Source organism: Thamnophis sirtalis, unplaced genomic scaffold, assembly GCF_051295495.1.
Source record: "Thamnophis sirtalis isolate CommonGarterSnake01/CBP01778 unplaced genomic scaffold, rThaSir2_p1.2 scaffold_2, whole genome shotgun sequence".
In the NCBI taxonomy this organism is placed as follows: Eukaryota; Metazoa; Chordata; class Lepidosauria; order Squamata; family Natricidae; genus Thamnophis; species Thamnophis sirtalis.
In genome coordinates, this window is record NW_028261382.1 from 141,303,205 (window position 1) to 141,315,374 (window position 12,170).

Sequence of the window (12,170 nt, forward strand, 5' to 3'; positions counted from 1 at the left end):
TCAGTCTAATGTACTTTTCAGGATTGTTGTCGGAAAATAGGAAGCAGGGGTATGTTCTAAAATAATAATGATAATCAAATAAATTGATCCGTACAAATCCAACACCACCTAAAGAACTGGCAGCTGTGATTTTACATTTTTGCGTATATAATAATCAAAGAACAACAACCATACACAAGATAGCATAAACGGCCATGGTCATTCCTGTGGTCATCGGCATGCTGAGTGCCATACCAAGAGATCTTGTGTGGCACTTAGAAAATCTGCACATTGACAAAATTTTCATATGTCAATTTTAAAAGGTCACACTACTTAGATCTGCACTTATATACTATGCCAGTGCACTACAACTTCTTTGGTTCTTGGGAAGAACTCAATGGTTATGAAGGCCAACATCAATTAAAAGAACTGGCAACTATGACCACATTTTTGTGTAAATAATAATAATGTAGTTGTAGTGCCATGGGAGGTGGGGGGAGGGAGGGGGTAGCAGAGGATTATGCACATGACTAAATTCCTCCAGAATGTGAGGGACCAGATGCAATCATTTGTTTCATAGTTCATTTCATTTATTAAATTGAGACTAATTGTTATGATTCCTAGAATTCAAAGTAAAGAACAGAAGGGCATTAAAATATTAAGACTTATAAATTAAGAGAGTTAAAATCAAAACAAACTACAAAAAATACCAAAATAAAAGTATAAAAGAGTAAATAATTGGGGGGGGGGAAACAGGGATAAAAGGAAAAAAGAGAAGGGAAGGAGGAAGAAAAAAGAGGTAACTTTCCCCTAGCAGGGTTTTTAAACAGTTCATCACTATCTCTAAATAAAGCATAATCTCTCTTCTCCCAATAGCTCATCTCATAGTTAAGGAAAACAAAGTCCAAATACTTCAATATCAAAAGTCCATTAAGGGCAACTAGATATAACTGTTTTCCTCTATAAAGCCTAATCAAACAAGGCAATCTTATAAATCATTGATTTTTTAAATCATTTTTAATCCATTCAAAAAAAAAGTAGTTTGCTTCTCATCTGTGTTTCGAAACAAAATCCCATCAAAACTTTAACAGATTTCTTTGACATCAATAAGTAAAATGTATCCTTCTGTTTTTCACTTTTAAAAAAAGTACTTCCAAATTTTAGCAAAGCTCTTTTGTGCATCCAGAAGAAAAATATATCCAAATCAGTTTCCTAGTTTAATATCTATTCATCACCTTTAGGGAATGAGTCATCTGACAGATTCATTTGTTTTACATGTAAATCCCCCTTCAAATTAATTTCATAGACATTCATTGCAACCCGTTCTTGTTTTACAATTTCATTACAAAATGCTCTATCAATTTTATTAAGCATTTGATGCATTATGTCCTAAAACGTGGCTGAAAAGTATTCAAAACTTTCCACCAAGGATTTCTGCTCCCATTTCTTTATCCTCTGGTTCTAATGTCTAGCTTTCAAAGTCTCCTTATCATTTTTTTAAAAAAAGCAATCCCCATTTTCCCACAAGCAAATAGTAATCTTGTAAACTATAATTCCAAATTTTTCTGCTCGTTAATCAGTTTTTAATTTCAAAAATCTATATACTAAGCATCCTATTGCTGTATAGTTTAAAAAAACCAATATTTTTTAAACTTTTAAAATCAAAATTATTTCACTGTCTTTTAAGGAGGTGGAAACTCACCTGATGAGTTCAATAAAACCTTGCCAATCCAAAGGGTCTTCATTTCTCCAATATTCAAAAACTTTTTTAAAATTCAAAAATATATTAAAGATTAAGCCTTTCATAAATGGTACCAGTTAACAGTCTAGCTATAGCATTCTAAAACACTTGGATTTTTTGAAATACTTTCAAAAGTCATCCCATAGACAATTCAAATAATATGTATTTAAGGTACATGTCGTCCTAGCTAATTCTGATTTAATAGTCTAAAACCAATATTACATGAGCAGATAGAATTGACACTGACATCTGCATAACAAGGGTCGTGGCAGATTTTAGAAATAAATCCAAAGTATAAAATAAGGCATAATGTTTTCTTTCTTCTGATCTATTTTTTTTTTATCAACTCTGTCTTAAATGGACTAAAATTCAATCCTCCCCATCCTCATTCCCTTCCCCTTATTGTTTTCAAATATTGCTCTGGAACTTGATTTTTTAAAATTGGATTTGAATAGATAGAAGCTATCTGAATTAGGTTTCATGACTATGATAGTACACTATCAAGACCTTGGCAAATCACTCTTACTCTTATGTTGCACATGAATTTACCATATTGATCTATGTCTATTGATCCATATACTTAGCAGAACAAAGGTATAGCCCTTAGAAGACCTTCTAGCCTTTTCTGTCAGCCTTAGAATGAAAGATTGCATCTGTTCATAAGTGAAAAGACTTCTCTGTAGTGATATGTAAGCTAACATTCATAGGATTAATCAACTTGTCTTCTGACTCTATAACTAACAATGCATGCCTGACTGATTCATATTTCCAGGCATCAAGCATAGTTTTGAAGAGAAATCATTTAAACTCATGATAGTTCTACATGACACAGTTTAAGATGCACTGAGGAATTCCATAAAATAAAATGGGCTCCCATTCTCAAGTAAAGTTGGAGTGATACAAGAGGTATAATTTAGATCCTTTTAATTCACAAGTAGTTCTTCACATAGAGCTTTTGTCTGATTGTTGATGGTCAAGTCATAATGTTATCTTGCTTTTTTACACGAGCATGTGGGTGTGAATGTGGATGTGAATGCATGTGTTCATGTGCAGAATTTACTGGTAATTGTATTTGTCCAATAAATGGATAAATAATCTTTGTGTATGGTTCAGAGTCCATTCTAGAAAAAGATTTAAGCATTGCCAGTGCTAGGAGGCTGCTTTGCATTAGTATTTTCATGAATTTAATGGACATTTATAGACCGAGGGACATATCATATTGATATCCAGCAAGTTTCATGTTGTTTCAGCCCCACAGTTATTATTGTGATAATTATATGTACTTATATGTGATTAATAGTCACATACATTCTTCTTCTATGGGGAAGAGGAATGTATTGCTAGAATAAATCATGCCCTATTTCCTATTTCTGAATAGCTGTTAGGGTACTAATGATCTCTTCTGAATAACCTCAAACTGATTTCACATGACAGAAACTGCAATTCATGCATCTAACTACAAGGAAAATAGCTTTATAGGACATTTCTGTACTATTGACTCATGAATGTTAGATTGGCTGTTGGGAATTTTTTTTGTTGCAAAAATGTAAAACATTCAATAAGAGTTTTTTCTCTATTTACCACTTTCCTCTATTTATTATAATTTAATTAATTTAAATGGAGTAAAGGGGGAACAATATGAACTTTACTCAGACTTTCTCTGAGCCGAGTTGGCGCAGTGGTTAGGGTGCAGTACTGCAGGCCACTTCAGCTGACTGTTATCTGCAGTTCAGCGGTTCTAATCTCACTGGCTCAAGGTTGACTCAGCCTTCCATCCTTCCGAGGTGGGTGAAATGAGGACCCAGACTGTGGGGGCGATATGCTGACACTGTAAACTGCTTAGAGAGGACTGAAAGCCCTATGAAGCGGTATATAAGTCTAACTGCTATTGCTATTGCTATTGCTATTCTCTGTCCTTGATTATAACATCCATTAATAAGTGTTTGGATTTTTGTTACTTTGCCTGCTGTTCTTGATTTTTTCCTGAAAGAAGAACATCTACAAATAAAGTTGTGTTGGAGTTTTCAAGTCAGGCAATAACAGCAACAGCAACAACAAATGCCTGACAAGTAGTTCAACAAGGGCTCCATCCTTTGGTATGGGGCCCAGTTTCTGGAAGAAAATGTGTAAGAAACAATTAATAAATATTTTTCTTTTAATGTATAACAAACAGTTGAACCAAACAATTATGTAAACTGGAAATGACCCAAAACGCTAACAGTTTGGCAGCTATAAAGTGAAACGCATTGTAGAGGCACATGTGCACTTCTATCCTCCTCCCCCCTTCCACAATAATCTGCACTTAATAGGAATATTTTAAACTATGTAGCTAAGCAACAGAGGTAATTGTTGCTTTCTAGAGCTTTTGTTAGGCACTCCACCATAGCCCAAATATGCATAATTAGGTATAATGTCTATAAATCATTATTGTACACATGTGGGTAGTTAAGTGGCTTGAGAGAATAGTTCAATGAATTGGACATATTCACCGAAAATGCTTTTTATTTATTTTCAGTAGTTGATAATACTTTGAAATTATGATAACCCTTTATACTTTCTCTTAATAGCTTACTGTTGCTGAGACAAAACTTGATTTGCATTTCTGGATGATATTTAAGTTAATATTTAAACCCAGAGTTGGTTTGACATGGATTCCACAAAGAACCAGACTGTCTTATTTTTTATTATGCACTTGTTTATCTCATTTTTTTCTCTTCTAGGAAGTAAAGTGCAAAACGGTCCAGTTTATGTTGAATGCATCCCAACAAAAGAATACACCCTATAATCAGCATTATTGAAGGGGCTAGTGTTGTGGCTAAATTCTTCCCTTCATCCAAAAATGCTTTTAGTTACTATGGTAATATTTACTTGATCCTGGCAGACCAGTGTTGATTTTAGGGAGATAATTACCAGAAAGGAAGATGATGGAGATGTATTTTGGAGTGTCCTTGTCAGGAAAAAAAAATGTTTAGAAAAAAAAAGTAGACCAAACACAAAGGATTTATTGTCTTTTGGCATTTGTGATTCTTTTCCTTGTAGCTACTACCAATTGTTTTGTTATTAATCTCAAAGAAAAGGTGTTTACAAAAAAAGTGTTCACAGGCCTTGTATATGTTGAAATTCTTTAAGAAATCCAATACATCATCTTTTAATAATATAATCAATTGGAAACATAAGCAATGGGGAAGAATTAACATTGTCAAAGGGGATTCAGGGAAAAATGTTTTCACCAACATGAGAAAAGTCTCAGCTGCCAGTTTCTGTATTAGATTTGTGTTTTTCCAAGCTCTATTGCTTCAAAGCAAAAAATTAAATACACCAGTAAGAGAGGCACTTTCCCCACTGCTCAGCATATCCATGTCCACATTGATAGTAACTAATTTAGCACACAATAATTCACTGATTTCATTTTGAATTCAATGATGGAGTTGCCCCTAGCTTTACTTTGTATCTATGGATTGTCTTTTCATGAATTCAGTAAGCCAGGTACAAAATATCTCTTTTACATAGTGTTGCATACAAAGCAAGTCTCTTTCTGATAATCTTTAACTTAAGAAGAGATACAGATATATCTGTCTTCCTACCTCAACATATGAAGCAGTGATCACAATACAAGTCACACTTCACATTATTATAATTGTTTTATATTTTGGGACCAATTATATAATTTTATCATGGATTCGCGTAATAGTTTGGTTATTTAGTGTACTTTCCATCTATTTCTTTAAAGGGCCGTATTGCACAGTATGTTTTCATATAAATCAAGAAAGAAATTTTAAGAGGGTTTTAAGAATGTTTGACTCTGGAGTGTTCTCACTGGCATTGATTGATTTTGTATCATCAAAACCACATAGGCAGCATTTCCCCAGGATCTCTTTGACATAGGTAGATTAATTTATAATAAACAGATTTGTTGATTATGGCCAAAATAGAAGTACTTTAACTTTGTCTTCTCTGTTTCTCTCTATCTAGAAAACACCACTTTAATGTCAGCAAAAAGTATCTCCTATTTCAACATGCAAGAAAATGATCTTCAAAAGAAGGACAATTTCACTAACTGCCAGGAAACAATGACCAATACATTAATTAATTTTGAACAAATAGCAAAGGATGTACCAAATTCGCTAGAGAATGATAAACGAAGTGATAGTGACAACCAGCCCTTAAAAACAGAGAAGAACATTGCTGCATGTTATGGAATTAATTCTTCGGTAAGGGGCAGAATGAGTGTTCCACATCCACAATACTGTTCCTCAGAAGATAATGAAAGTAGCTCTGAAATTCTAGACAATGAATGGGATAGTTCCTCAAATTTTTCTGAAGAGATCAGTATAAAACTGCCTTTAAATAAGACATATCTTGTAGGATGTAATCAGGAAGAAGTCCTAAAAACACTTGACGTCAATGCTGAAGAAAAAGATGTTAACAGTTCTGAAACTTTTAGTAGTTTGAGATCAGGACTGCAAGAACCACAGGGCTCACATGTTGACACTTGCAACAATAGAATGCAGAATTCATTTCCAGATTGTGAAGAAGATGATTGTCTATCAGAAAACACAGAACAGTCATTTGACTTGGATAAAACAAAACAGAACTTAAATTTGTTGGAACAAGCGATAGCTCTTCAGGCAGAGCAGGGTCACGTCTTTCATAGCACTTACAAAGAACTGGATAGGTTCCTACTGGAGCATCTTGCAAGTGAAAGAAGACAAGCCAAAATAGTTGACCTTGGTGGTAGACCAGTCTATAACCACAAGCGTAAGTCCACTTTCTTGTTCACAATAAATTACACATTCAGTTCAAGACTTGTTAAATCCTGGTCCCCATCCCTGATTCCAGAGTAGAACTGTTTTGAATTTTAGCTAGTAAATTGGCTTTTGAGCACACCATTGGGTTTTTTACTCATATTTAATATGATTTAAATGTTTTGATAAGGAATTTCATGCATTTTCCTGCCCCCATGGCTATTACAAAAATGATACCAAATGAATGGGAGATTTTCTGCAGGGCTTCAACAACATGATTGCCCCCCAAAAATATTTCCTTTCTTTGCCCTTTCCCCCACTCCTGTGTTGAAAAGTACTGCTTGAATGGTAATTTATACATGACTTCTATATGTGAAAGATTTCAACTTATCCTATATACATACATACATACATACATACATACATACATACATACATACATACATACATACATACATATCCTTTATTGTCATTGTACAAAATAAATACAACAAAATTGGTTATCATGCCAACACTTAGTGGATTACATTCACATCATTTGTTTGCAATGGTGCAGTAGTCTTCTTCTTCCAAACATCTCCTTATTGTGTTATGATTCAGATAATGGGGAGAACAGAAAGAGATCACTTTCTTTACTTCCATAATACTACAGGTAATCCTTGACGTATCACCAAAATTGAGCCCCACATTTCCATTACTAAGCAAGGAAGTTATCAAGTGAGTTCCAGTTCATTTTATAGCTTTTCTTGCCACAGTTGTTAAGTAAATCATTGTAGTTGTTAAGTTAGTATCACGATTTTTAAGTGTATCTGGCTTCCTCATTGACTTATCAGAAGGTCACAAAAGGTGATCACATGACCCCGGGACACTGAATCCATCATAAATATGAACCATCTGAATTTTGATCACATGACCTTGAGGATGCTACAATGGGGGGAAACGGTCATAAGTCATTTTTTTCCAGTGTCGTTATAACTTCAAATGGACACTAAATGAATGGTTGTAAGTCAAGGACTACCTGCATTTGATTCAGTTGGAAGTGTAACAAGGCTCTTTGGATTCCCCAGTGATAAAGAATAGTGTACTACACAGTAGAGAAAACACTTCTATGGATGTCCAAAATTAGATTTTAAGCAATAAAATCATTTTAGAGGAAATATTGCCATACTGTATAGATACAGTATGTAATAACTAAATCATATCTGCATATAATACACATCATTGCATATTTTATTGGGTTTGTCAAATGATAAGTTTCTAATAAAAGCTAAATCATTCAGAGATAATATGATGGATTTCAAAGTGTTTTAAGCTGTGAATTTTAGAATCTTCACTGCCAAACTTATCAATAGGTAAGTTTTATGATGTAAAATTGTTTGAGCAATGGAAGATCTTTAGGATAAAATAATCCCATGTAAATGAATGAATGTAATTTTACTTTGAATTGTATTGTATATTATATCTATTAATTATAGTCTATCTGAAACTATTATACTAAAGAAGACTATACAATGTATGGGTTGCAAGATATGCCTGCTATATTAAAGAATAATTTTTTTGCAAACTCTTACTAGCCTGACTGGCTTTTATCTGTTGTAGAAATATGGGGTTGTTACATTCTCTTTATTTCTGCTAAGTGATACCTTCCAAATCTATTGTCATGTTTTCTTGTGACAGTAGCATAGATTTTGTTCACATGAGATAGAGAATCTACATTCATTGACCTAAGCAATCTATTTAGGGTCCCAGAAATGTCATACAGTGCCTTAAATGGTATCATTTAAGCATTCCATCAAATAAACAAAGATTTATCATATATTGCTGGAACATATAAATGTATAATTACAAGAAATGTCCATAAAGCCAAACACCCACAATGGTAGTATGAAAAATACAAAGATGTTGGAAATCTGATACCTGATAACATTCACCATTTTGAGATGGAGCCTCTTGAAATGGTATATGAGAAAGATCTTGAGAATAGGCAAAAAGATGATGTCTAGGGAATTGTCACATAAGACAGGGCATAGCCTACAGCTGCATAATAAAATAGAAAGAGGCTCAAGAGGGATCCTCCCTAACTTCTCAGCCTGTAAAGGAGATTATGGGAGATTTGTACTGTCAAAGATGCAAGATTCTGTTAATATAGCCTTTCAATAAAGTAGAAAATTAGTTCATCTACTCATGTTTCCTGTCAGATCTACCTGAGATGGATGATATATCTTCACTGGAGCCATTTAATTTTGATTGGAGAAGTACTAGTGATGGAATTCTTGAGAGAGGTCATGGATTTCTTCAATAAGATGATATGAAGGCCACATTATGGAGAAAACTTGAATAAGAGCTATTAAATTAACTGCATGGAAAAAGACAGGAAGTCATAATTGTATACTTACTGATTATTCCAATTATAAGTAAATGTATCTGCAAAATATTTGCCTTACTTTCAGACACAAACATCCAGACTCACGTGTGAAGAATTCACTTAGTTGTTTTATTGTTCAAGCCTATACACAGGAATATTCTCAGACTAACAGTTTGCATGTCAGTGAGATTAGATACAGTTGAGTGACATTCAAGAGTGTGGCAGAGTCAAATTGTCTTGTGACTCCATAGGGATTTCAGACTAATTCCCTGTTTGACTCATCCCTCTGGTTTGGCCAGTCTCTCTCTAACACTTACCACTGTAATTTGAAAATATTATGGAAGCAAGCAGATCACTTGATGGTGGTGGAGGCAGTTAAAAATATTAAAATGTGTATGTGTTAAAAAAATGCAGCTGGCTAATATAGAAGATACTGTATTTTTTTTTCATTTTGATAAACTGATCAAACTATACCTACTTAATGGATCCAGTTCTTTTTAATGATATATATTGTAGAAGAACTCTTATTTGATTTGTCTACCATTTTATTGAAGATGCAGAGATCACTCTTGAAAATTATTTGTATTTAATTCAGTGGCATTTCTTTATGTTGAAGAAAAATGCATATGTATTTAAGATTTTAAAAGTTATACCTAAGGATGGGGCAGATACATCTAGACAATTTTGTTTTTATCTGCCCGCAAAGATGCAAAAAGTCAAACAATAATATTATTTCAGCTTTCTATGTCCCTTTTCCAGAGAGAGAGAGAAGTGAAATGTTCTATATATTTTAAATATATATTAAAATCATGTATATTTGTAAAGAAAGAATATCAAATAATTTTAAACTTTATCATTCCATTAGTTTCAAAATGCAAATGTTTATATGATCATTATATTTATCCTTTTTATGTTAGAATAAATAAATATAAGGCAAACAGAACTTTTTACAGTGTTTAATGGAGAGATTAGCATATTTTGCATGCTTACTTTTGCTGCACAAACAAGAGCTTAACATCTAATATGAATGAAATATTATATAATTATAGTGTTAGCTGGTCAACAAATCCTACACCATACTTTTAGCTATGCTGGTATATTGATTTCATACAATTCCTTGTATAAATTCATTATTAAAACATCTTGATAAAAACAATTCAACATAAGGTTCTAAGACATTGTTAGGGTTCTATATTTTTGGGATGGATGGATGATTTGTTCTCAGCAATCCAACATTTCCAAAGCGTGATAGCTAGTTGTTTAACTAGTTATTTTTCCACTCATAGATAGTTCCGAATTTTTGGCACATGATGCAAATGTCATTGCAAATTCTAATGCCATATGTCTTAGTGCAAAAATAACAAGTCATTATTTAAAATAGGATGTTAAATGTTGTCTAGCATTTCAGGATTTATTAATACCTTGAAAGAAAATTGCTTTCTATCGTACTACTTAAAAGTACTCAGTCTAATATAATATATAATATAATATATATTATATATACACACACACACATATATATATGTACACACACACACACACACACACACACACATATATATATATATGTGTGTGTGTGTGTGTGTGTGTGTGTGTGTGTGTGTGTGTGTGTGTATGTATGCCCAAATATGGGAGGAAGTCCACTGCTTCCATTCTCTGTCCATCGGCTCGTCACAAGAGACCATCCAGACAGAAACCCAATATTTTTACTGTTGCCTTTGTTACATTTGTGTTGTATTTGTGCTGATAAATATATATATTTATGTGTATATGTATATGTATATGTATATGTATATGTATATGTATATGTATATGTATATGTATATGTATATGTATATGTATATGTATATGTATATGTATATGTATATGTATACACACACACATATATATGAGCCTAATATATAATTTACAGTGTTCCAGCCAGACTGTCCATTCTGGGTTTTTTTACAGATGTATCCAGACCAGAAAAAAGAGAGACCAAATGTCCCATTCCAGGGTGTGATGGAACAGGTCATGTGACTGGATTGTATCCTCATCATCGCAGTCTTTCGGGCTGTCCACATAAAGTCAGAGTGCCACTTGAAAGTAAGTAGAATGTGTTCAATACAGAAAACTCTATGTCACACCACTGGCATGATGACACAAGACATAGCCTTTTATAAGGGTCATAACTGTATTAACCAAGAGCAAGGATCTGCATTATAACAGTGGTATAATTTCATGTCCATTTCAGTGATGAAGATACACTATTATTTATGGGATGAAAAATCACTAAAGCACCTGAAATTAATATTCCAGAAAAATCTCAGATCCAGAAGGGTGTTGCTTAAGCTGAATACAGTCCATTGCTGAGCAAAACCAGCCTGGCCTAAGGGACCAGATCAGATAAAAACCATGCCATCATAACTAAATGATAATCTTATATCTACTTCACCCTACCACTGCTGGGTAATACTGCATGGGTAAAACTCCAGAACAAAAGCTCAGCACTATGAACCTTAATTGGGTAAGTATCCCTCAAATTCTAGGTATCTCATAGTGTTTACCAGAGTATTCCATTTCAAGTGCCCAGACTCCTAGATTAAGTAAATGGGTGCCAAGATTTTACAAATAAATACAAGTCAAGCCTTCTTTGACTTTGAGTCAAGCTGGAAATGGATGCGGAGACTTCTTGCTAACCATACAGAAATGGTTTGACATTGATGATTTTTGGATGATTTTTCAACTTCCGAGACTCTCACATAGCTTTGATATTTCTAAGTACCAGACCTGGTTACCAACACTAACTAGGTCTGAACCTGCTTAGCCGTTAAAAGTTAAGCCAAAAGGAGCCAACACATTCACTGAGCATCTTTCAATCCTTCAACAGCAGCAAACACTACAATTTGATAAAGCTTTAACATTTGGTGCCTTTTCCTCTTATTTGTACAGTATTTGACACCTTACATTATAAAATGACTTACCTATTGTGATCTTCTTTCCGTTGCTTGCAGATAATCTCTTTTTTAAAAAAAGACTTTCTCTTTTTCTCCTTCTTTGAAGGGTTAGTGAGCAATAAGTATTGGTGATAAGAAAATAGACTTCTAAACAGTCCTCCTACTGTATCATTTGAGACAAAAAGAGAAGGGTGAGGAAGCACCATATAGGTGACCCAGACACCTAGATTTGTAAGCTGGCCCAATTTTATGCATTTTTTAAATTTGATTTGGGGAATGGAGGCTGGAGGCTGCCACAAATCCTCAATATTGATCCCCTCCTGTTTTGTATGAACACCTTGGCCCTCGTTAGGATTACTTTACTTTCATAACTGTATCTGTAATTTAAGAAGATTAGACAAATC

At 33.6% G+C, this 12,170-nt stretch overlaps 1 protein-coding gene across 2 annotated transcripts in view; it reads left to right on the plus strand.

Moving 5' to 3' along the window:
* The window catches only part of ST18 (ST18 C2H2C-type zinc finger transcription factor), a 277,028-nt gene that overhangs the window by 177,716 nt on the left and 87,142 nt on the right, over window positions 1-12,170 (plus strand). For both annotated transcript variants that reach the window (XM_087707068.1, XM_087707069.1), the window contains 2 exons: window positions 5,693-6,478; window positions 10,781-10,915. In XM_087707068.1, coding sequence (XP_087563194.1) covers window positions 5,693-6,478; window positions 10,781-10,915 — 921 coding nt within the window. The remainder of the gene's footprint in view (window positions 1-5,692; window positions 6,479-10,780; window positions 10,916-12,170) is intronic.